Source organism: Leopardus geoffroyi, chromosome X (genome assembly GCF_018350155.1).
Source record: "Leopardus geoffroyi isolate Oge1 chromosome X, O.geoffroyi_Oge1_pat1.0, whole genome shotgun sequence".
In the NCBI taxonomy this organism is placed as follows: Eukaryota; Metazoa; Chordata; class Mammalia; order Carnivora; family Felidae; genus Leopardus; species Leopardus geoffroyi.
This window is the reverse complement of record NC_059343.1, coordinates 128,055,233-128,082,608: the sequence shown is the minus strand read 5'-3', so window position 1 is coordinate 128,082,608 and position 27,376 is coordinate 128,055,233. Positions and strand designations below refer to the sequence as shown.

At 40.1% G+C, this 27,376-nt stretch overlaps 1 protein-coding gene and 1 pseudogene across 4 annotated transcripts in view; both read left to right on the top strand.

The window, feature by feature from the left end:
• F8 (coagulation factor VIII) overlaps positions 1–27,376 on the top strand; it is a 130,643-nt gene that overhangs the window by 21,981 nt on the left and 81,286 nt on the right. For 3 of the 4 annotated variants that reach the window (XM_045472199.1, XM_045472196.1, XM_045472200.1), the window contains 4 exons: positions 5,658–5,779; positions 8,224–8,346; positions 15,635–15,847; positions 25,365–25,433. In XM_045472199.1, coding sequence (XP_045328155.1) covers positions 5,658–5,779; positions 8,224–8,346; positions 15,635–15,847; positions 25,365–25,433 — 527 coding nt within the window. Of the gene's footprint in view, positions 1–5,657; positions 5,780–8,133; positions 8,347–15,634; positions 15,848–25,364; positions 25,434–27,376 lie in introns of those variants that run through there. The other variant, XM_045472198.1, reaches the window with a different exon arrangement.
• On the top strand, positions 1,775–2,954 carry LOC123595187 (annotated as a pseudogene).

Genomic DNA, 27,376 nt, shown 5'->3' with positions numbered 1-27,376 from the left:
GATTACTTAAAAAAATAAAATCTTTTTTAAAAAAGCACTCAACAAGAAAGCAAACAACATAATTCGAAAATGGTCAAAATGAAAAAAAATGGGCAAAACAAACTTGAATAGACATTTTTCCAAAGAAGGTGTACAAACAGCCAATAAGCACATGAAAAGACACTCAAAATCACCCAGGGAAATACAAATCAAAGCTATAAAGTGATACGATCTCTCACCCATTAGGATGGCTATTACACAAACAAACAAACAAAAAATAGAAAATAAGTCTTGATGAAGATGAGGAGAAATTGGAACACTTCTGCACTGTTGCTGGGAATGTAAATGATGTAGCCTTGGTGAAAAACAGTGTGGTGACTCCTCAAAACTTTTTAAAAATTACCATAGAATCCCTTCAATTCCATTTCTGGGTTTATACTCAAAATAATTGAAAGCAGGATCTTGAAGAGTTATTTGTACACCCACGTTCAAAGCAGCATTATTCTCAATAGTGAAAACATAGGCAACCCAAGTGTCCATCTGGATAAACAACATGTGATCTGTTCGTATGATGGAATATTATTCAGCCTGAAAAAGGAAGAGAATTCTGACATATGTTACAACATGGATAAACCTTAAGGACATTATGCTAAGTGAAATGAGTCAGGTACAAAAAGACAAATACCATATATGAGGTACTTAGAGTAGACCAAATCATAGCAACAGAAAGTAAATGGCATTTTCAGCAGCCGAGGAGAGTGGGGAATGACAAATTATTGTTTGATGGATACTGAGTTTCAGTTGTGCAAGATAAGAGTTATGAATATGGATGGTGGTGATGGTTACACAACAATATTAACTTACTTAGTACCACTGAACTGTACACTTAAAAATGTTTAAGAGGAAATTTTATGTTTTATGTGTTTTACTACAATTTTAAAACTGGGAAAAAATTGGGGCGCCTGGGTGGCTCAGTCAGTTAAGCGTCTGACTTCGGCTCAGGTCATGATCTTGCAGTTTGTGGGTTTGAGCCCCACATGGGGCTCTGTGGTGACAGCTCAGAGCCTGGAGCCTGCTTTGGATTCTGTGTCTCCCTCTCTCTCTGCCCCTCCCCCACTCATTCTCTCTCTCTCTCTCTCTCTCTTAAAAATAAACATTAAATTTTTTTAAATAAAATAAAAATGGGAAAAATTTAAAATCCCCATAGATCACCGATTTTCCTATTTAGCAGTATTCACCATTTTTATTTTATTTTTTTTTTTTTAAATTTTTTTTTTTTCAACGTTTATTTATTTTTGGGACAGAGAGAGACAGAGCATGAACGGGGGAGGGGCAGAGAGAGAGGGAGACACAGAATCGGAAACAGGCTCCAGGCTCTGAGCCATCAGCCCAGAGCCTGACGCGGGGCTCGAACTCCCGGACCGCGAGATCGTGACCTGGCTGAAGTCGGACGCTTAACCGACTGCGCCACCCAGGCGCCCCAGTATTCACCATTTTTAAAGTTTATGTATTTTGAGAGAGAGAAAGAGAGAGAGAGAGAGAATGAGCGGGGGAGAGGCAAAGAAAGAGGGAGACAGAGAACTCTAAGCAGGCTCTGCACAGTCAGCACAGAGCCCAATGCAGGGCTCAAACTCACGAACCGTGAGATCATGACCAGAGCCAAAACCAAGAGTCAGAGACTTCACTGACTGAACCAGCCAGATGCCCCCATCACCATTTTTAGATAGCATTTTCCTTCTCTACCTCAGCATTGTCACTAAATCCTTCATAAGAAAAAGCAAATTTTCATATGGGAATGAACAATTCTCTGGTATTGCTGCTCCTGAAAGGCACACTGAGATTTTTGTTATTTCAGCACTGGATTGAGAAAAAGAATAGGTAAGCAATAAATGCCAGACACCTAGTCATTGATTTCGCATCTGGTAATCCCCGGTGTGGCGTGGCTTTTGCTCCAGGCATGCTGCTACTCACAATTGAAAGCTGCCTGTCCTTTCCTCCACTTTGATCCTCGTTGTTGTTATTTGTAACAGGGGAGTATGTATCTTACTGGTTTTACTGGTTTGTGTTTGGGGTTCCTTCTTCAGTGGTCCCCCATACCAAGTATGTCCACCTCTCACAATCTTCTGCTTTTCAAAAGCCTGTGAGGGCAAACAAGACATAAGAAACCACGTGTGCCCCACCACCTGCCATAGTAGGCCAGCAGTCTGATGCAGAACGTGTCTCTGCCCTGTGGAACCCCTGCTTCCCACCAGGAAGCTGAAATACTGCCTTGTGGTTCTGAGTCAGCCTCTGGATGAATGTGTTCGTAATCTTTGGAGCAAAGCCTGTGCTGATGCAGGTGCCATCCACTTATAGGATACACAGAAGGAGAGAGGGAAAGTTTTTTGCCTGAATTAGCCAGTGGACACTTTGATTCTAGTAAGCCCAAAGCTAAGGAATACTATGCTGTTCAGGGATGTGAGGTTATTTCAACTCCTGACCAAGACCATACTGCCTTTACCAAGTTCCTTGAACTGCTCAAAACACACACACACACACACACACACACACACACACAGAAGAAAAAGACCTACATATAGATGTGATTGTGACCTTGGGAGGTGTCCACAGGCCTTTTGGCCAGATTGTGGCATATGTGAGCACCCTGTTCCAAGCTACTTGCGTCACTCCTGTGCTAATTATAATAATCCAAGAAGAATCTCTCAACTACCTGCTCCAACCAGCATCTGGCATCCATAGTTTTAAAGATGTTAAAGATAGCAGATCTCAATTTTACAGTGACAGGGAAAAATCATTCTTTATTATGCGTATTCAATTGGAAAACTAACGTGGATCATCCCACTATAACATTCAGTACTGGCTATTGTTATGTTATTAATCATTCCATTTATCCTATAAAATTGTTTTTTTTAATGTTTATTTATTGAATTTGAGAGAGAGAGGCAAAGAAGGAGAGAGATAGAGAGAGAGGCACAGAGAGAGAATCAAAGCAGGCCCCGTGCTATCAGTGCAGAGCCTGATGCAGGGCTCGAATTCACAAACCATGAGATCATAACCTGAGTCGAAATCAAGAGTCAGATGCTTAACTGACTGAGCCACTCAGGTGCCCCGTTAGAAAATTGTTTTCAATTTTGGAGTCAGACGTGCTACCATTGCGCCACGAGGTCACAATTGTTTTTAATTTTGAAGCTGAAAATATTCTGTGTTGGAGGTCCTTGGCGTCCAACACACAAACCTTCTGCCCATCCTTAAATGCTTACACCAAACGCTACTTCTGAGTGTCTATTAATGCTAGATTCCTCTGTATAATATAGAAGAAAATTCCTTTCAGATTGGGATGTTAGAACTGCACTATTTCACCCTGGTCTTATTACTGTGTTGGTATTATCTTTTAAAAATAAATCAAGAAGCATTGACCTAATTATTACATTTAGAAAGAGGCAGTTGTGTAAGCTCCAGGTGAAGAGAAGCAGCATGAACGATAAATGACAGTTCATAAGCCCCACTGACACATTCACCCCAAGCTCAGCTCCACAGGGAGTGTGCTACACTCTGGTGGAGTGATAGATGAAAACTCTCATCGTAATCACAACCAAGTCAGAAAATGTTGTGCAGAGGAAACTTATGCATGGCAACTGAACTGTTTCCAACATTATTCGGACTGAAGAAGTATTGCGTCACGGATTGCAAGTTTATGAAGATGACCAAGAAATGAGTTTGACAACATATGGGTTAAGTGAACATTGAGTACCAAGGGCCTGGGTCTGAAAGCCTACGTTCCTGTCCCTGTCCAGCTATTCACCCCAATTCCCTGAATCTTCTCCTTAGCCAGGAAGTGGAAGGGGATGGATGGGTAGTGCCTGACCTTCCTTCCCACAGTCGGCTTCCAGCTGCTGACACCTGGCAGAGAGCACACGGGGCTGCTGACTCAGCAGTTTCAACCACGGGGGTGGGGGGGACGCTGGAGTGCGTTTGAGTTTCTTTTATAATGAGACCTCCTTCTCTCTTCTTACCCTTTTCTATCCTGTTTACCAAGCCAGATGTTGCCATCCAAACCATGGTGTACGGAGATGCCACCCACTATGTTTTGTGTGTATACACCCCCACTTGGCTGTAAGGGACCCGCAGCTGTTTCCTTTCCAGTGTTACAAGAAAACAAGAGTCAGGTTTTAAGTGGAGAAAGGGGCATCGGGTGACCTAGTGTGCAGTTGTGAACAGTTAACCATAAGAGGTCATTTTTAATTATTCCTCAAATGTAGGAGATTGAAATCTGATGTCAAATGTGAAAAAGAAATAACACCTCTCCATATCTAAGTGTATATCTCCTTTTCCATGTTCATTTCTCATATGTGTTTTGTGATGGCACAGTGGCACGGAGCGTATGGTTTCTGCCCAATGACTCTGAGTGTGAAAATGAGTGGCACTAGTCACCTTCAACCACTACATATTTTCAACCATTCACCTGGAACCTTTCTCACTAGGATTCACATTGGTCATTTTGATCACTTAACCTAGACTGGGCCCCAGAACACGACAACCTAACTTGTCAGGTACAGAGAGGAAACAGTCGGGAACCAGTAATTTTCTCTGTGATATTCCTGGTATCCCTAAGAAGGGAAGTATAATTTGAGGTACATACTGACAAAATTTGAATACAACTTATTTAAAGTCACCCTCTTTTAGAGATGAAATTGAAGGACCATGTAGTGCCTGCTTTGGCAAAGGAATTTTTGCTGATGTAGCGTATATGTACCAATTTATGATTTATTTTATCAAACGGCACCTAATGTATCATATGACTCTTCAAAATTTTTTTTAACGCTTATTTATTTTAGACAGAGATAGAGCAAGACAGGGTGCAAGCGGAACAGGGGCAGAGAGAGAGGGAGACACAGAATCTGAAGCAGGCTCCAGGCTCCGAGCTGTCAGCACAGAGCCTAACACGGGGCTTGAACCCTTGAACTGGAAGAGCATGACCTGAGCTGAAGTCAGAGCTCAACTGACTGAGCCACCCAGGTGCCCCTCAGATGACTTTTTTTTTAATGTTTATTTTTGAGAAAGAGAGCATGAGCAGGGGAGGGGCAGAGAGAGAGAGAGGGTCATAGGATCCTAAGCAGGCTCTGCACTGACAGGAGAGTCTGGATGCAGGGCTCAAACTCACGAACCACGAGATCATGACCTGAGCCAAAGTTGGACACTTAACCAACTGAGCCACCCAGGCGCCCCCGGGTGACTTTTGAAAACAGTGTTTTGGTTTTATAGATATTAGGGATTGTCTCAGCTCAGGCTGCTATCACAAAACCCCACACAGTGGGTGGCTTACAGACAACAGACATTTATTTCTCGTCGTTCTGGAGGCTGAAAGTCCAAGATCAAGGTGCCAGTAGATTTGGTGTTTGGTGAGGGCCCTGTTCCTTGTTCATGGATGGCCATATTTTCACTGTACCTTTGTGTGGTGGAAGAGGTGAGAGATCTCTCCGAAGTCTCTTTTCTAAGGTCAGTAATCCCATTTTGTGCACACATGAACATTCAGCCTATAGCAGGGGCTTATACACAATTTCCAATTTGCCTTGTTAACAGTAGAGGAGAGTGGGATAGAAGCTTTACTTTCAGCTGCTTTTCAAAATGGGTTCAAAGAAGGTCACCAAAATGAATGACTTTTTCCTTTCTTCACACAGGTTATCCCCTGGGGTGCCAAGATCTTTGCCATTCAACACATCAGTCATGTACAGAAAGACTGTGTTTGTAGAGTTTACAGATCGCCTTTTCAACATTGCCAAGCCCAGGCCACCATGGATGGGTAATGGAAACAACACTGACTGTGTATTATGAAACTGAATATCTGTGTCTGGTGTCCTGGCAAGGATCCCCCCAGTCTTCCAGCTACAGTTGAAGAGGGCTAGGCTTCCCTTACTACCACCTGTCAGGGAAATACACTGAGTATTCTCCATCTTTGTGCCAGGCCCTCCTTCTCTGCTGTACTCTAGGTGTTAGAGTCCTCTGGGTCTCGGACCAGGGCTTCCTGTATCTTCTCTTTAGCTTCTATCCCTAGCTGATGTTATCCAGTTATCCAGATTGATGTTATCCAATCTGGTACAGAGATTTTAAGACACCATCTCTATACCAGTTACTCCCAGGTTTATATCTTCAGTTCACACTGCTTACTTGATATGCCCACTTAGATATCAAGTAAGAATGTAACAGGATATTAAGATGAGACATCTCCTACCTTAGAATTATTTCTGAGAGCTCTAGGTGACAAGCACCCCCCCCCCAATTCTAAAGAGAAATATCAGTCCTCATATTTAGGACTTGTTTAGCTGGTATCCCCAAATTGGTTCTACAACCCTTAGCCCATCATGCACCTCCAGCCTATATAAAAGAAGACTAGAAACTTATGAAATAATGTAGACTTGAGGATTTCTTTGGAAACCAATTTTGGTGATTCGTATATCCTCCACCCCACAGGGGAGGGAGGCCTCATCCTCATGTCAAGGTGTAGTGAAGGAGGCCTTAGGAGAACCACTTAGAAGGCTTGACATAACACCTGTGGAGCTTGTAAGACTCTGACTAGTGCCTGGTTTTTATCTGGAAAATTTGTCAAGGCCAGAGTCTTTGGGGAACTTCCCCTGATGTCATCATAAGGATTGTGGGTTATAGCTGAAGCTAAGTGCACTGTTGCTGTTAGGTGTGAGATGAGCAAGGTCATAGGACAAGATTTGACTTGAGAAGATCCTGCCCAGGATGTCTTCCTACCAGGGCTGGGTGACTCCAGAAAAGGTCTCTGTGATTGTATTGTCAGAAGCAAAAACTGAGAAGAGAGATACAAGTGACAGCTGGAGAGAGCATGATTGGAAGACAGAGAGTCTCCAAAGAACTCGTATAAATTCCCTAAGGATGAAAGACACAGAATTTTGGCATGTCCCACAACCAGGGGTGCCAAAGCCACATTATCACTGTTCCTTCCGAGAACAATCATGCCTCTTTTTCCGCCCCTGTCCTTTTCTCACTAGCTCCAACCTTAGAGGGCCCAGAGGCAGTAAGGTGAGTCGGGGAGGAGGGTTAGGAGAGGAAGATGAGAACATAGGTTTCTGAAATTGTCAGGACTTAGCTGAAGGAGGGAAGGACCCTTAAATTGCAGGAGACATCAAACGTTTGATATTTTACTAGACTGGACTAATTGGTCTAGACTGGTATCACTGGACTAATATGATACTGCTGATATGTGAAGGTTACTGGAGAAATTTGGAGACTATTCAAAGTGCTAGAAGGGAAACTGCACAGAACACAGTTAAAAACTATGCAAAATAAGTCTATTTTATGTTTTTGTCCCATTGAATCCAGTTCACTCAAATCATTTTGTAGGTATCTTATACTTAATATGTGTGTAAGTCAAAAGTCTTGATTTGGTTTCCCTCTTAATTTTCTGTGTCCTGGCATGACTGCCACCCAGTTACACAAGCCCAAAGCACAGGAATCATCCTTAGCTGCTCTCTTTTTTCTTTTCCTATCTCTAATATCCAGTCCATCAGCAAGTCTTGTTGACTCTTCATCCAAAATAAGTCCCAAGTCTGCTCACTTCTTATGAATTCCAAATTCATCCAAACCCCTGGGCCCTACAAAGTCCTACATGTTACGTTCACTCCCTGCCTTTATAACCCTATTTTCTATTATTCCCCTGCTCGTTCACATCTTACTCGACCATGTCAATATTATTCCTGTCTCAGGACTTTTCCATTTGTTTCATGTGCTTTGAATGTTATTCTATGAGATCTTTGCAAATCTTGCTTTTTAATTAGATCTCTGCTCAAATTCCACCTCCTCAAACATGCCCTTCCTGACCCCTATACTTAAAGGATCTTGTATCTCCTGCTTCGGCATTTTCTAGCTCACTACCATCTTTTACAGCATTGACCACAAACAGAATAGTTCTTATTTCTTTATGTTCCTGATTTCATTCTGTAGAATATAATTTTCATGATGTGTCTTATTCGCTCCTGTGTCTCCAGTGCCTAGGACAGTTCCTAGAATATAGTAGGAACTCAACTGAATGAATTGCCAGAAATCTATCCTCAGAAGAATCATGACACTGAGCTGGTGATGGCAGTTTATGCATTTATTCATTCAATTACTACTTTCTATCAATAATCACAGGGACATGACTTTGGCCATCACTTTCATAATACCAGCTTTTCCGGAGTGCTGCTCTCCAAGTGACCTTTGAGGGACATCCTGTTCTTGCAGGTCTGCTGGGTCCTACCATCCGGGCCGAAGTTTTTGACACAGTGGTCATTACACTCAAGAACATGGCTTCTCACCCTGTCAGTCTTCATGCTGTTGGCGTATCCTATTGGAAAGCTTCTGAAGGTGAGTCAGATGCCTTGCTAGTGTCCTCTCATCCCAGGGATAAAGGAGTATTGAACACAGGGTCATACCGCTGGTGAATGGTCAGGATTCAGACCAAGGCCTGTTTCATGAAGTCAGGAACATTGTCATCTTAGTTTAAGCCCTGAAGTTAATTTGGTTCCTGTTCTCCCTTGAGGAGCCAGGCTACAGATCCTAACAATTCCACTTATCTGCCTTCCTATGCCCAGAAATTTCCTAGGGAGGATGAAGGCTCATGATATGGAAATGAAATAGAATTCTTCCTTCCTTAGATTCTCACTTTCTAGATATTTCCTCTCCCTCCCCTCCCCCCAGTTTCTAAATGTCAATGCCACTGCGTGATAAGCACAAGCTGACCTCGTTAAAATAAACAACCTGTATGGCCTCAGCCCCCACTTTACCTAGCGTCTCCTTAACCTTCACAATGCATGAAGGGAGTGAAGGGGGTGCCACATTGTCCAGATAGACTAGGGCATATATAGATCAAGAAGATTCAAGAAAATCATTAATAAAGTATTTGAGCACATGCCCTATGTTGAACAGCCTAACTGTGCTTACATGTTGACTAATTGCTTCTGAAATTGGAAAGTCTTAATTTTTTGAGTTGTACCCATAAGGCCAAGGCAGACCTGGGTTGGGGGAAGATGACAGGTGGGGGCTGGTGGTATAGAGGAAATGTCATCCCAATTCTGGCTGGAGCCAGGCAGGCTATTCCCATGAGGATTATCCACTGGGAGCTTCCAGAACTTATCTAGGAGCTTTTTAGAGAGGCCAGGGTCCTCACAGTCCTGCAGCTCGGGGTGAGCATAGAGATGACTGTTTTGCACCCTATGCCTGGTGAAGTCTGGGAAAACTATTTAATCTCTCACATGTGCGTCCACAGTGGTTCTGCCCAGGAGCAACACAGTGAGGCAATGGCCTCAAATCCATGTGACTTATGGCCCTGTCAGAAGCCTGTATACTCACATGTTGTGATCCACAAGCTCCTGGCCTTCTTAGACTAGCCTGGGAGCCCCAGGATGTCAGTTAAATCTGTGATGTGTTGACCTTTCTGATACCCTACTGTAAAATATCATATCAAGTGTTTAACTGATTTTCCTATTGAAAAAAGGAGTTGTTTATCTTTTTCTTATTGATTTGTACAGGTACTTTATATATTCTTAATACACACCATTTGACAGATGTAAATATTTGCATATCTTCTTCCAGTCTGTGCCTTGAATTTTCACTGTCTCAATAAGTTTTTGGCAAACAAAAGTTACTAATGAAGCACAGAAGTTCAACCCAAAAAATTATCACTTTTTTCTTTCCATGTTAGAGCTTCATGTCCTGTTTAAGATATTTGCCTACCCTGGGTCACCTGGGTGGGCTCAGTCGGTTGAGCGTCTGACTTTGGCTCAGGTCATGATCTCATGATTCATGGGTTCGAGCCCCACGTCGGGCTCTGTGCTGGAAGCTCAGAGCCTGGAGCCTGCTTCACATTCTGTGCCTCCCTCTCTCTCTGCCCCTCCCCTGCTCCCACTCTGTCTCTCTCTCTCTCAAAAATAAAGATTAAAAAAAAAAAAAGATATTTATTCGCCTACCCCAAAGTCTTGAAGAGTTTCTTCCATGCTTTTCTCCAGAAGTTTTATTATTTTACCTTTTATATATAGGTCTGTGATCCATCTAAAATTGAGTTTTGTGTATGTTTTCCCCATAACATTTTTTTTTAAGTTGAGATCAAAAGTTGCATGCTCTACCAACTGAGCCAGCCAGGTGCCCCTCTCCATAGCATTTTTTAGTTTTTTAAAATTTTTTTAATGTTTATTCATTTTTTGAGAGGGAGGGGATGGGGAGGGGCAGAGAGAAAGGAAGACATAGAATCTGAAGCAGACTCCAGGCTCATGACCTGAACCAAAGTCAGATGCTTAACTAACTGAGCCACCCAGGTGCCCTTCTCCCCATAACACTTTTGTACAGTTTTATTGAGGTATAACTTACATATCATAAAATTCACCCATTTAAAGTAGTTTGACAGCAACAGCAACAAAGGCAGGTATAAACAAGTGGAACTGTATCAAACTAAAAAGTTTTGGCATACATGAAGGAAACCATCGATAAAATGAAACAGCAACCTACTATATGGGAAAAGGTATTTGCAAATGAAATGTCCCATAATGGGTTAATATGCAAAATATATAAAGAATTCACAAAACTAAATATCAAAACTAAATATCAAAGAAAACGAACCACCCAATTAAAACAAACAAACAAACGAAGAATGGCAGAGGACCTGACTAGACATTTTTCCAAAGAAGACATCCAGATGGCTAACAGACACATGAAAAGATGCTCAACATCACTCATCATCAGGGAAGTACAAGTCAAAACCACACTGAGGTACCACCTCACGCCTGTCAGAGTGGCTAGTATCAAAAAGACAAGAAATAACAAGTGCTGCTGAGGGTGTGACACAAAGGGAAGCCTCATGCCCTGCTGGTGCTGCCACTGTAGAAAACAGCATGGAGGTGACTCCAAAAATTAAAAATAGAGCTACCATATGATCCAGCAATTCTGCTTCTGGGTATTTGTCCAAAGAAACTGAAAACAACACAATTTGAAAAGATATATGCTCCCCTATGTTCATTGCAGCATTATTTACAATAGCCCAAATATGGAAGCAACACAGGTGTCCATCCATAGATGGATGGATAGAGAAGGTATGGGATACTCTCTCTCTCTCTTTCTCTCTCTCTCTCTCTCTCTCTCTCTCTCTCTCTCTCTCTCACACACACACACACACACACACACACACACACACACACACACTGGAATATTACTCAGCCAACGAAAAGAATGAAATCTTGCATTCCCAATTATGTGAATGGAACTAGAGTGTATTATGCTAACTGAAATAAGTCTGACAGAGAAAGACAAATACTATATGGTTTTATTTATATGTGAAATCTAAAAACAAAACAAAACAGAAACAGATTCATAGACACAAAGAACAATCTGGTGTTTTCCAGACACTTGGGAAGTTGGGGGATGGGAAAAATAGGTGGAGGGGATTAAAAAGTATAAACTTCCCATTATAAAATAAATAAGTCACAGGGATGTAATGTACAGCATAATGAATGAAGTCAATAATATTGTAACAACTTTGTATGGTGACAAATGTAACCAGACTTACTGTGATTACCATGGAGCAATGTATGCAATTGCCAAATCACCATGTGGTACACCTGAAACTAATACAATATCGTATGTCAACTACATTTCAATAAAAAGCAGTTTGATGAATTTTCGTAGACTTTTACACGTGTGCAGCCATCAACACAATTCATCTTTAGAACACTTCTGTCACTTCAAGAAATTCTCTCTTTGCAGACCCATTCCCATTTCTAGTTGCAGGCAAATGCTGATCTGTTTTATGTTTGCATAACTTTGCAAACCTGTCATTTTTCTCTCCCAAGCCAACTCTGGTAAATCATGTTACTGTTTAGCAAGTAATCATCCCCTCTCCAGAGTGGGAGGGCTATTTTTCCCTGCCATATTGATGTGCCGCTTAGCCATATGACTTGCCATGGCTGCTAGAATCTAAAGGCACAAGATATAAACCAAGACAGCTTGTTCACGTGAAGTGTCTGTGAAAGTAGCCACAAAACGAGTGAAAAGCAGGTCCAAGCAAATTTCAGATTTGGTGGAGCTGAAAATGAAAGTTCAGTGCTAGAGGTACATTTTTACTTTCTTTTCTGGACCAGTGGGGAGGCACCAACCCAAGCTATGGATGTGTCCGTGAAGTGAGGTTCTCAATAAGGATTAGGTGAGGTTGGCCATGAGCTGCAAAACTTTGAGTGAAACCTGAAAGACAGCATGGAGACATACAAGTCAAGAAGTGTCAACCCAAAGCTGCTGAGCAGAGATCAGGTAAAGGAATAATAACTGATGGTTCCAGGAAGCGGGGTGGAATAGCCCCTGAGGCACAGCATTTGGCTAACTTCTGGGGCCCTAGGCTAAGCCTGGAATCAGGCTGACCAGCTAACTGCAGAGGGTTGGGTAGAGAGTTCTCCAGGACACCCAGTGCAGTGGAGGCCAGGCAGAGGGAGGATGCAGATACAAGGACATAAACATCAGGGGATGGAACAGGATTGGGGCTGGAGGTGGAAGGTGGAGACCAAAGAGATTGCCACAGCCCCTGGGCCTGACTGTGAGATCTCTGTGTAGATTACCAGCTACCTTGGTTACTGAGTGCACATTGTTGAGATAGCTTCGAACTTCAGAGCACCGGTGACTCGCTTTTAGAATGCCCTAGTGTGGTGGTTTACAGAAACATGGTAGAAGGTGCCTTGACACTCCTCCCATCAAGAGCTGGAATCTATATATTTTTTAAATTTTTTTAAATGTTTTATTTTACTTTGGAGAGAGAGAGAACGAGTACATGGAGGAGGGGCAGAGAGAGAGGGAGACAGAAACCGAAGCAGGCTCCAGGCTCCGAGCTGTCAGCACAGAGCCCGACACGGGGCTCGAACTCTCAGACCATAAGATCATAACCTGAGCTGAAGTCAGACGCTCAACTGTCTGAGCCCCCCAGGCGCCTCTGGTATCTATAGTTCTTTCCCTTTAATCTGTGGAGGCCCGTAACTGCTTCGACCAATAGTGTGTGGTACAGCCCATGCCGTGTGACTTTTGGCACTGAGTGCTGAAATAATAGGCTGCTTCTGTCTTGTTTGTGGGAACATTCACTCTTGGCATCCTGAAATGCCATTTGGCCCCCTGACTCCTCAAGGTCCCCATGAGGAAGCCAAAGCCAAGTGGAAAGTCCCAGGTGTAAGTGCGCTGGTCGACAGTCCCAACTGAATCCAGTTTTCAGGTCAGTCCCATCCAGCTACTAGATACGTGAATGAAAAACCCTCCAGATGGTTCTAGCCCTCAGCTGTTTGTGGCATGCCAGCTGACGCCCTAGAAACCTTGGAGCAGAAGAGCCTGTGCTCTGAGCTCCTGACCCACAGAGTCAGTGAGGGTAGTAAGGTGGTGGTTGTTTCACATTGCTATATTTGGGACGGTTATTTAACAGTCTTCTCAACAGGAAGCTCTGTGATGTACTCCTCAACTTTTCTCTCTTCCTTGTGTATCTCAAGCCCAAAACTACTGGAGAAAGCTTTGACTGGCTCAAGGGCTAATTACAAAATGACGTCCTTTCGGAAGTGGATTTTTGTTGATTCAGTACACTCCTTAGGACATCTTCCATGTGAAACACACACTGATATCAGACAGATGGACTCCCTGAACTCTCAAATGTCACAACAGTGTTGTTCCGCATATCATAGAAAGTGAAAATTACACAGAACACCTTACCTTCTGTTTAGAATATTTGCAGGTGGCTGAGGTACAAGCTCAGATAAGAGTCTGACGGAGGCAGGGATCTTCCAAAAATAATACACATTAGTAGATAATAGACTTTAAGGGCTGTGCACAATGCTTTTTTCCAGGTACCACCTACTTTTCTTGGTCTTCACAAATCACCTTTGTGTTCATTGAAGAATAGGTTTTGTTATTAGCAACTTGAGCAGCCCCCGAAATCTCAAGTTCAAGTGTTCAATGTTTGAGCACCACCTTGAATGTTTCTCACTGCCCATTCCAACAGCGCTTCATTCTCGTTGGAATCTGCCATCCACTGCTATCGCTTCCCTCCTTGCCCAGCTCATATGCCCTGGCTCATCACAGGCATGGTGCCCTTGCATGCAGTCCCAGTTTCCTGGCCTCCCTGATCTCCATTCTCTTCCCTTGGCTAAACCACTACCCTGGTTACAGCTGTTCTCTGCCTATTCAACTAGCAGCCAAGTGAATGGCCATAGTGGACGTAAAAGTATACATTCACCCGGAATCATGTCACTAAGTTCCTCATTCGTCAGCTCGGCACCTCCTGGCCATCCTACTGCGACAGTGCTTCACACATTCGTGGCCTCTCATCAAACGTTCCACACCTCTTTCCCAACCCTACTGTCAGGAAAGAGAATATTCATTTCTTTTTTTTAAAGGATATTCATTTCTTAATGAAATGCTTCAAACAAAGGCACAGAAAATAATATAGCAAACAAACAATTGTCACCTCACTTTGCCAAATCTTAACATTTTGCCATCTCTGCTTTAAGAAATTAAACATTATAGATACAGTTGAAGCCCCTTGTGTATCTCCTCTGATTCCCTCCCTTCCTATCCAAATGTATCTACTGTCTAGAATTTAATATCAACCCACGATCACACAGGCACCTGAAATGCACATTCCATCCCCAGATGCCGACTCGGGTTTTTAAAAATGTCTACCTGTCTCTGCCACGTGCAGGTGTTGGTCTGATGTTGCTTCCACATGAAGCCAGTAGTACCTAGTGCACACTGAAGAGGGTGTCCCTGTACCCCAGAGAGACTGACTTTAGAGTGGGGACTACCCATCTGTCCTTTGGAGGTGGCCTTGGTTGCTGAAAGCTTCTAGTGAAAGTACAGGCGGAGTAGGGGCAGTTCAGGGGTGTGTTGCACTGCTGTGTTGGAGAGGTCCCTCTCTCAGATGTGTACCTATTAGGGGATAAGATAGGGTATAAACGAAGAGCCCCCTGAATGCCTTGAACCGCTCTGGAACTCCAGAGACTATTATAAATCCGGGAAGTTATGGTGAGTTACTAGAAAAGATGTTTCAATAGAAGTACAAGAGGTCAGTGCCTTTAAATATTCTCTACCCCTGTCCACTGAAATGACCTGGAAGCAATGACGCTTCATTAACAATGAACACATATAGTGCTCAATTGAGAATCAAGGCATCACACTAATCCAGGAGTCCATTTTAACACCACTAAGGATGGGGCGGCCAGAAAATATCTGCCCCTGATGTGATCTGTTCCTCCAAAGAAGAGCCAAGTTAAAAACATTTTTAAAACTCCGTGTATCTCACCTTTCCACTATCCTCACCAGTGCTCATTAAAGAATCTGGGACAAAGTACATAAGCAACATATGTCTGTCGAGTTGAATGAACGCAAACTAGGTAAAAAGATGCAATGGTGAAAGTAGTATTATTTGTTAATATCTGGAGGTTGCAGTGAGACCCCCCGAACCCCTCGCGTTTGCATTAGTGGTCTACAACTTCTCTGGGCTATGTAAGGCTGCTTAGTAGTCTTCCAAATTCAGTTGCAGAAAGTCTATTTCTTGTGTAGAATCTGTTGATAATAACAAGCTTGATACATTTCCTTGAGTAAATAATGGGTATGGAAAGGACAATTGTATCCCTTCTTGCTCTAGGTGCTGAATATGAGGACCAGACCAGCCAGAAGGAGAAGGAAGATGATAAAGTCTTTCCTGGTGAGAGTCATACCTACGTCTGGCAGGTCCTGAAAGAGAATGGACCGATGGCCTCGGATCCTCCGTGTCTCACCTACTCGTATTTTTCTCATGTGGACCTGGTGAAAGACCTAAATTCAGGCCTCATTGGAGCCCTGCTGGTTTGCAAAGAAGGTAAGTGGCAGAGAGGGTAGGACTCAGATGAAATAACAGAGAAGTACAAACATCTAGGTCGATTCATAAAAGATAGCATTTGTGTTCTTTCATCTAAGGAGGTTTCTTTTCCCTAGCATTATGCCCATGGAAAGAAAATATTATATTCTATGGGCTCTCTGTAGTCTTTTCTCAAATTTTGTGTTACATTCCCTGAGAGCTTCCTGGAGATGAACACATCCAAGTGTATCATCTGTATCACAAAAGCATGTAAAAATTGGAGAAAAGCAAACATTTATAACTTGTTATTCTACAAATCATCTTATACTAATCAAAGCTGTTTTTAGTTTGTAGTTTAATGGCATGCACTAAATTAGGGAAGTAAACATTGCAGAATTTACTTTAATTCTGAGTTTTTAATAGTGAATTCAGCTTCAATGGACTTTTTTTTTTATTCCTTTAACTATTACAATTTAGTGGCTTAAAATGACAATAATCATTTCTAATTTCTCATGGTTTTTGTGGGTCTCTCACAGAATTTGGGACTATGTTTACCTGATGGTCTATCCCAGGGTTTCTAATGAGGTTGTAGTCAGATAGTGGCTGGAGCCGAGGTCATCCTGAGTAAAACTTTATTCACATGTGTGGCACCTACACTTAGAAAACTCAAATAGCTAGAGCTTTCCACAAGATCTTTTCAGTGTGGGAGCTACAGGGTAGCCAGAAGTTTTTCCTTTATTTTCCTTTTAAATGGACTCCATGTTTTAGGGTAGTTTCAGTTTGACAGCAAAATTGAGCAGAAACTGCAGAGAATTCCCAAATACCACCTGCCTGCAACCCACACACAGCCTCCCCTACTGTCAACATCCTACCCCAGAGTGGTATGCTTGTTACAATCGATGTACCTACATTGACATACCATTATCAACCTAAGTCCATACTTTACATGACAGTTCATTCTTGTTGGTCTACATTCTACAGTTTGGACAAAGGTGTAATGACATGTATCCATCATTATAGTATCATACGTGTCCCATCTACCCATCCTTTCCTCTACTACCCCTCAACAACCACAACATTTCATTTTTTCATTAAAAATTTTTTAATGTTTATTCATTTTTTGAGTGACATGGAGACAGAGCACGAGTGTGGGAGGGGCAGAGAGAGAGGAAGACACAGAATCCGAAGCAGGATCCTGGCTCTGAGCTGTCAGCACAGAGCCAGACACGAGGCTCAAACTCACGGACTGTGAGCTCATGACCTGAGCTGAAATTGGACGCTCAACCGACTGAGCCACCCAGGTGTTCCACCAACCTCTGTTATTTTAAATAGTCTCCATGGTTTTGCCTTTTCCAGAATGTCAAATAGTTGAAATCATACACTATATACTCTTTTCATATTGGCTTCTTCTACTTAGTAGTAGGCATTTCAGTTTCATTCATGTCTTTTCATGGCTTGATAGCTTTTTTCTTTTCAGCACTGAATAACATTCTATTGTCTGGATGTATCACAGTTAGTTTATTCACTCACCAATAAAGGACACCTTGGTTGCTTCCGATTTTTAAGTTATGAATACAGCCGTGTGCAGGTTTCTGTGCATACATAGTCTTCAACCCCTTTGGGCAAATGCCAAGGAGTACAACTACTGGATCATACAGTAAGAGTAGGCTTTCTTTTGCACGAAACCACCGATCTGTTTTCCAAGGTTGCTGTACCCGTTGCTCCTCATCATCACCAGCTTGCGGTGTTGCCAGTGTTTTGGAATGTGGCCATTCTTACAGGCATGTGGTGGTATCACATTGCTTTAATTTGCATTTCCCTGATAACATATGACATGAAGCACATTTTCATAGGCTTATTTGCATATCTTTGCTGAGGTGTCTGTTCAGGTCCTTTTCTCATTTTTTAAATCAGATTGGTTTTTTTATTGTTGAGTTTTAAGAGTTCTTTGTACATTTTGGATAATGGTCCTTTATCAAATATGTCTTTTGCAAATACTTTTCTCAGTCTTTGGCTTGTCTTCTCTTTCTCTTAAGTAGCCAGATATTTTTTATGGTGGCTCATGCTGTCTTTTTATATGGTCCCTTTTTTAACCTGCCCTCTGAAATCACACAGCATCCCATCCACCTCATTCTGTTTGTTGGAATGAGTCACTACGGCCAGCCCATAAAAGGGGAGGAGAATTAGCCTCCACATTTGCATGAGAGGATAGGCAAAGAATTTGTGAACATGAACCACCATTTCTGGATGATTATGATGACTATGAAAAAAAAAAAAAAAAAACAAGAGGGGAGGGAGTAGAAGCATGATCTCTCATACACTAAGTTCAGTTTCATAATCCGAATTTATGACAAAGTGCTAAAACTACAGTGTGTTATCTGTGAGATATAAAGTTTAACAAAACAATAAAATCATCAATACATGTTTATATATAAAATATAAATAACTTTAAAATCAAAAGAATTCTTTGACAGAAAACTGACTTAAAAAGTCAACGGAGGGGTGGCTGGCTGACTCAGTCAGTGATGCATGGGGCTCTTGATCTCAGAGCTATAAATTTGAGCCCCACATTGGGTGTTGAAATTACTTAAAAATAAAATCATTTTTTAAAAAAAAGTCAACAGAGTTTCTGGTTCTGGGTAATATGGAGGAAACATATGCCACCCTTTATCTCCCATTGAACCCGACTATAGAACCTTGACAAAACACCTAGCCCAGCCATTTGAGAATTCTAAAAATCAAATAGAGCAAGCAGATCAGGAAAAGGCATCAGAATTTAAAGTACCACCAAACTGGTGGAGAATTTCACTTTTTTATTCCCCTTCTATATTCCCCAAACTGGCAAAGGATGTGAAAATATGTTTCTGGGGGGAAAAAGTTATACAGATGGTTAACAAGTATGTGAAAAGGTGCTAAACATCACTAACCATCAGGGAAAGACAAACCAAAACCATAATGATATATCATCTCATACCCGTTAGAGTGGCTATAATCAAGATAGCAGTGTTGGCAAGGATGTGGAAAAAAGGGAACCCTGTACGCTATCAGTAGGAAGGTAAATCAGTGCAGTGGTTATGGAAAACAACTAAAACAATTGCCGTATAATCTAGCAATTCCACTTCTGGTATATATCAGAAAGTATTGAAATCAAGATCTCGGGGCGCCTGGGTGGCTCAGTCGGTTAAGCGTTCGACTTCGGCTCAGGTCATGATCTCACAGTTCGGGAGTTCGAGCCCCGCGTCGGGCTCTGTGCTGACCGCTCAGAGCCTGGAGCCTGCTTCACATTCTGTGTCTCCCTCTCTCTTTGCCCCTTCCCTGCTCATGCTGTGTCTCTCTCTGTCTCAAAAATAAATAAACATTAAAAGAATTTTAAAAAAAAAGATCTCAAAGAGATATCTGCACTCCTGTATTTACTGCAACATTATTCACAATAGCAAAGATGTGAAAACAACCCAAGTGTCCATTGACAAATAAATGGATAAAGAAAATGTGATATATACATACATCATGTATGTATCACAATCACATGGATGTATATAATATTGGAGTGTTAGTCAGCATTTGAAAAAAGGAAATCCTGTTATTTTCAAAAACATGTATGAACCTGGAGGGTATTTTGTTCAGTGAAATAAGTCAGTCACAGAAAGGCAAATATAAGAGTCCACTTATATGAGGCATATAAAATAGTCATAAAGTAGTCTAAAATTCTGTAGAAGTGGAGAGTATAATAGTGGTTGCAAGGAGCTGGAGGAAAGGAAATTGGGAGTTGTTATTCAAAAGGTATAATGCTTCAATTATGCTACATGAATAATTCTAAAGATCTGTTATATAACATAAGTGCCTATAGTTGACTATATGGTATTGTACACTTCAAAATTTGTTATAAGGGTAATCTCATATTAAGTGTTTTTATCATACACATACACACACCCTAAAAGACACAGAAACTTTGAGAGGTGTTACATATGTCTATTACCTTGATTTGGTAATGGTATCATGGGTGTTTTCATATGCCTAACTCATCCAATTATACATATTAAATATATGCAGTTCTTTGTATAGCAGTTATATCTCAATAGAACTGTTAAAAATAAATTGTATTCTATATAGAGAAAAGGGAGCAGAAATTTTATTTGAGGAAATAATAACTGAAAACTTCTCTATTCTGGGGAAGGAAACAGAGATTTAGATCCAGGAGGCACAGAGAACTCCCACCAAAATCAGCAAAAGCAGGCCAACACAAAGAAACGTTATAATTAAATTTGCAAAATATAGTGATAAAGAAAAAATTTTAAAAGCAGCAAGACCAAAGAAGTCCTTACCTTAACAAGGGAAAACCCATAACGCTAGCTGCAGATTTCCCAAAAGAAACTTGGCAAGCCAGAAGAGAGTGACATGATACACTCAAAATGCAGAATGGGAAAAATCTGCAGCCAAGAATACTGTATCCAGCAAGGCAATCATTCAGAATAGAAGAAGAGATAGAATTTCCCAGACAAAAAATAAGGGACTTTGTGACCACTAACCCAGCCCTACAAGAAATATTAAAGGGGACTCTTTAAGTAGGCAAAGAAACACCAAAAGCAAAAAAAGACTAGAAACGAGCAGAGAAAATCTCCAGAAACAATGACTTAACAAGTAATACAATTGCACTAAGTTAATATCTATCAATAATCACTCTGAATGTAAACGGACTAAATGCTCTAATCAAAAGACATGGGGTGTTGTCAGAATGGATTAAAAAAAAAAAAAAGACCCATCTATGTGGGTCCTAGAGGAGAATACAGGCAGCAACCTCTTTGACATTGGCTGTAACAACTTCTTACTAGATATGTCCCCTGAGGCAAGGGAAATAAAAGCCAAAATAAACTTTGGGACCTCATCAAAATAAAAAACTTCTGCACAGTGAAGGAAACAATCAACAAAACTAAAAGGTAACCTATGGAATGGAAGAAGATATTTGCAAATGACATATCTGATAAAGGGCTAGTATCCAAAACCTATAAACAACTTACGAAACACAACACCCAAAAAGCAAATCATCCAATTAAAAAATGGGTAGAAGACATGAATAGAAATTTTTCCAAAGAAGATATACATATAGCCAACAGACACATGAAAAGATGCTCAACATTACTCATCATCAAGGAAATACAAATCAAAACTACAATGAGATACCACCTCACACCTGTCATAATGGCTAAAATCAACAACACAAAAAACAAAAAACAAGTGTTGGCAAGGACATGGAGAAACTGGAACCCTCTTGCACTGTTGGTGGGAATGCAAACTGGCACATACAGCCGGGAAAACAGTGTGGAGGTTCCTCAAAAAATAAAAATAGAACTGCCCTGTGATCCAGCATTTACACTACTAGGTATTTACCCAAAGAACACAAAAATACTACTTTGAAGGGATACATGCACCTCAATGTTTATAGCAGCATTATCAACAATAACCAAATTATGGAAAGACCCCAAATGTCCATCGACTAATGAATGGATAAAGAAGTATACACAATGGAGTATTACTCAGCCATAAAAATGAAACCTTGCCATTTGCAATGGCATGGATAAAGCTATGCTAAGCGAAATAAGTCAGTCAGAGAAAGACAAATACCATATGGTTTCACTCATATGTGGAATTTAGGAAACAAAACAGAGGATCAAAGGGGAAAACAGAGAGAGAAAGAAACCAAGAAACAGACTCTTAACTATAGAGAACAGACTGATAGTTACCAGAGGGGAGGTAGCTGCGGGAAATGGGTGAAATAGGTGATGGGAATTAAGGAGGTCACATGTGATGAGCACTGGGTGATGTATGGAAGTGTTCAATCACTGTATTGTACACCTGAAACGAGTATTACTCTGTATGTTACCTAACTGGAATTTAAATAAAAACTTTAAAAATTTTGTATTCTATATACTATCAGTGAATAAATGGAAACCAAAATTTAAGAAAGAATGTTTAAACTGAAAACAAACTGAGGGCTGATGGGGGGTGGGAGGGAGGGGAGGGTGGGTGATGGGTATTGAGGAGGGCATCTGTTGGGATGAGCACTGGGTGTTGTATGGAAACCAACTTGACAATAAATTTCATATTTAAAAAAAAAAAGAAAAAAAAGAATGTTTACAGTAGCTCCAAAAATGGAAAGCTTAGATACAAATCTAACAAAACATGTGAATTGTCTATATGATGAAAACTACAAAGTGAAAGAAGTCAGAGAGACATACTGTGTTTGCGAACAGTGGAGCTCTTAGTCCTCCCACGTCTGTAGATTTTCAGCAAGATTTTTTTGTGGCCACAGACATGCTGATTCTGAAATTTATGCGAAAAGGCAAAAGGACTAGATTAGCTAAAATGATTTTGCAAAAAAGAATGAATTTGGAGTAATAATCCTACTTGATTTTCCAACTTACTACAAACTGCAGTAATCGTAACATATATTAGTAAATGGAATAGACCTGTAGATTAATGATAGAGAATAAAAGTGCAGAAATAGATCCACACAAGTAAGCCAATTGATTTGGTGCAAAAACAATTCAAAGGAGGAAGGATAGTCTTTTCATTAAAAGGTGTTGGACAATTAGATAGCTGTATCCAATGATCCTAGACCTAACATTATACAAAGATTAACTCAAAATGAATTATAGTTCTAAATGTAATATGTAAAACCATGACACTGTTAGGAAACATAGCAGAATATCTTTCTGACCTAGGGTTTTCGGTGAGAAAACACCGAAAACAGTCCATATAAGAAAAAATTGATGAATGTGACTTCATCAACACTAGTAACTTTTGCTTTTGTAATAAAAAAAAATACTGTTAAGAGAATGAAGAGACAAGCTACAGACTGGAAGAAAATATTTACCAATCATATATCTGGCAAAGGACTGATGTAATATATATGTTACTAATGGAATATACATATATATGCATATATATATATTCACAATAGCCAAGATATTTTTATACGTTTTATATATGTATTATATATGTATATATACATAGTGTATAAAACATTTTATTTTATTTTCTAAAACATGTCCTCAAATGTCAACAATAAGGAAAAAAAGCAATTCTTCAAACGGGCAAAAGATTTGAATAGATAATTCAGCAAAGAAGTGGTAAATGAACACCTGAAAAGATGCTCGATATCATTGGTCATTAGGGAAATGTATATTAAAACCATAACAAAATACTGCTACATACCTATTAGAATACCTAATGTCGTAATTTTAAAATTAAGTATGCTGTCAAGAATGCAGAGCAACAGGAAGTCTCATACGTTGTTGGTGGGGATTCACAATAGCATAGCCACTCTGGAAAACAGTTTGGCAGTGTGATACTGTGATTTAAATAAAATCTATATTTGGTTTTCATCTCCTTCTGGTAGAGCTTCTAAAACCCTTGAGATTTTCTGTGATGAGAGCAATAAAAATGTCTTTTTGCTACGTTAGTGTGGTGATTTTTAGACCACACACCTAAGGATGGGAGCAGATTGCCAACAGAGTCAACCAAGTGACTAGAAGGCTGGAATTTTCAGTCTCACCCCCCTGACCCCACCCCCACCCCCAAGAGAGGGGAGAGGGGCTGAGTATTGAGCTCAGTCACCAATGTCTGATGATTCAGTCAATTGTGCCTGTGTAATGAAGCCTACATAAAAAACCACAAAGGACGGAGTTCAGAGACCCAGGTTGGTGAACACCAGGAGATTTGAGGAGAGTGGCATACCTGGAGAAGGCATGGGAGCTCTGCATCCTTTCCCCATGCCTTTCCCTACACCTCTCCTCCACCTGGTTGTTTCTTAGTTGTATCCTTTTTGAATAAGCTGGTAATCTAGTAAGTAAATTATTTCTCTGACTTCTGTGAGCTCCTCTAGCAAATTAATGGAACCCAAGAAAGGTGTTGTTGGAACCTCTGAGCTATAGAGGTGGGTCAGAAGCACAGGTGATGATTTGGACTTTCGATTGGCATCTGACATGTGGGTGCAGGGGAGTCCCATAGAACTGAGCCCTTAACTTGTGGGAATCTACACCATCTCCAGAGAGATAGCACCAGAATTAAGTTAAATTGTTGGACACCCAGCTGGTGTTACAGAATTGCTTGGTGGTAGGGAAAAAAACCCATACACCCTGGAGTTGATGTCACAGTTATAACCAGTTTCTTATAAAATTAAATATACACCTAATTTCCATTCCTGAGTATTTACCCTAGAGAAATAAAAACTTAACAATCACATAAACATGTGTATATTAATGCTCACAGCACCTTTATTTGTAATGGCCAAGAACTGGAAACAACCTAAACGTCTTTTAACAAATGACTGGTTAAACACACTATGGTACATCCACATCATGAAATGCTCTTCAGCAATAAAACACAATGAAGTACTGATATATTCAACAAAATGGATAAATCTCAAAGGCATTATCTCGAGTAATAAAGATAATCTCCAAAGGTTATATATTGTATGATTCCATTTATAGGACAACCTCAAAAATACAAATATACTGCAATGGAGAACAGATCGGTGGTTGCCAAGGATATGACCATATATATGACTGTCTCTGTATACATGACTATATATATATGTCTATAATGGGATAGAAGGAGGGAGTTTTGAGGCATGTTGGAACTGTTCTGTGTCCTGATGGTTGGTGGTTTCATGAATCCATACCTGTGTTAAGATTCATGACTTAAACATGAAAAGTAAAAGTCAATTTCACTATTTGATTGTTTTAAAAATAAATAAAAAGAATTAAGATGTTTTTAGACAGCTTTACCCATATCTTAATTTTGTATGGGTGAGTTACTTTCTTTGTCCAATCTAAGATTTACTGTCAAGTGTCAAAGATACAAGGAGAAATGAAAATGTCATAAACAAATATCTTCCCGCTTAAAGAAGCCTGCTAAGAAAACTTCCCAATCAAGTGAAGAAATATAATGCTAACAAAGACAACTGACAAATTCAATAATTAAAGCATGAAGCAAGTTCATTTGTAACATTAACAACTTTAAATATTGATATACATGGTGTTGATTTAAATTGTGATTATAGGTGTTTATTATTGATAATTATTATTTTGGTCATAATGCTTTGTGTATTTACAATTGCATAAGTTAAAAAAGTTAAAAGTATAATAGAAACTATATTAATTGCCTCTGTGCACAGTTTCTATGAACAGTATTTACAGTTTTTATAATTTTTCTTTTTCTCTTTTCCGTTAGTTCTGAACACATACATATTTATGAAATATGATTATATGGACTTGTATTTTGTATGTCTCTTTAATTTCATTTTCTCAGTAATTTGTTTTTCCTATGTTTTATAAAAGTACTGGTCTGGAACAAATTTGAAATGAAAAAAAAAGTGCTTTACCCCAAACAGTTTTACAAAAACTGGTACAGAAGGCCTGACACCAAGAAGCAACACTATGTAAAGTTAACAGGAGACCAAGAGACAAAGCAGCTATTCGTGCTGATTTCCTGTGATAAGATTTGTAATAGGAGACAAATATTCTCACTTCTTTTTCAGGAAGTCTGGCTGAAGAAAGGACACAGACCTTGCATGAATTTGTACTCCTGTTTGCTGTATTTGATGAAGGTGAGTGAGCCGCAGTCTGAATCCTGGGCTCCTGAAACAAATCACATATATTAATTTAATCTGGTACTCGAGAATGAGGGCTGCTATTGTCCAGATTATAGAAAGATCATAAACTACTGTTCAGGAATGAAAGAGATGGGGAGAAAACTGAATTTCAAGAAAAAATACAACCTGAGTTTCATTAAATCCATCAACAGAGACTTCTAGTTCTAACTTTAAATACCTCTTCCTTTTTTTAGAAAATTTTATGTATTTTTTATTTAAAATTTAAAAACATTTTTAATTGAAGTATAGTTGACATATATTAAATTAGTTTCAGGTATACAGCATAGTGATTCACCTATATACATTATGAAATGCTCACCATGATGAGTGCATTGCAGGAGTATTGACTATATTCCCTGTGCTGTACTTTTCATCCCTGTGACCTATTTATTTTATAACTGGAAGTTTGTATCTCTTAACCTCCTTCACCCATTTACCCATCCCTGTACCCTCTTCTGTCAACCACGAGTTTGTTCTCTGTGTCTGTGGGTCTGTTTCTGCTTTGTTTGTTTTGTTTTTTAGATTCTACATAAAAGTGAACCCATATGGTATAGTATTTCTCTTTCTCTGTCTAACTTATGTCGCTTAACATAACTGAAATACTCTCTAGGTCCATCCATGTTGCTGCAAAAAGGCAAGATCTCCGTCCTTTTTATGGCCAAGTTTTATATATCATGTGTGTGTGTGTGTATACACATGTGCATATATATGTGTGTGGGTATACACACATATATATACACACATATGTACACCCATACACATACGTGTATATATATATATATGCATGCATACATACATACCACATGTTCTTTATCCAGTCATGTATGAATCTATACTTGGGAACATAGGGGTGCATGTATCCCATCAAGTTAGTGTTTTTGAATTCTTTGGGTAATACCCAGAAGTGGAATTACTGGATCATAGGGCAGTTCGATGTTTCACTTGTTGAGGAACCTCTACGCTGTTTTCCAGAGTGGCTGCAGCAGTTTGCATTCCCGCCAGCAGTGTAACAGGGTTCCTTTGTCTCTACATCATCACCAGCACTTGTTATTTCTTGTCTTTTTGATGTGATTACACTTTTCGTTTGTATTTCCCTGATGATTAGTAATTTTTTTTCATTTTTAATGTTTATTTTTGAGAGAGAGAGAGAGAGAGTGCGAGCAGGGGAGGGTCAGAGAAAGAGGGGGGACACAGAATCCGAAGCAGGCTTGAGGCTCTGAGCTGTCAGCACAAAGCCTGACGCGGGGCTCAAACTCAAACTGTGAGATCATGACCTGAGCCGAAGCCAGACACCCAACCGACTGAGCCACCCAGGCGTCCCTTTGATGATTAGTAATTTTAAGCATCTTTTCATGTGTCTTTTAAAGGAAATGTTCGTAAAAGTGCATATTTAAGGGGTACAACATGATGATTTGATATACAGAAGATAATAAAGTGATTACTATAGTCAAGGTGATCAACACATCCATCTCCTCACATAGTTACTATTTTGTGTGTGTGATGAATGCACCTGTAATCTACTCTCTTAGCATATTTTCAGTGTCCGATACAGTATTATTAAGTATAGTTATCATGCCTGTACATTAGGTCTCTGGAACTTATTCATCCTAAAACTGAAATTTTGTAGCCTTTAGCCAACATTTCCCCATTTCCCCCACATCTCTGCTCTTGGCAAGCAGCATTGACTGTCTGCTTCTAGGAGTATACCCTCTCTTATCTTCCTTTTTTACTTTTAAATACCTTTGCAAATTACTTAACCTCTCTGTGTCTCAATTTTCTTAAGTTTAAAATCAAAATAATAGTACTTTTTTCATAGGATAGTTGTGAGGATTATGTAAGTGATTTCAATTAAGTAACTTAGAACATTATGTGGCACAGAGTAGGTCCTCAGTAGTATC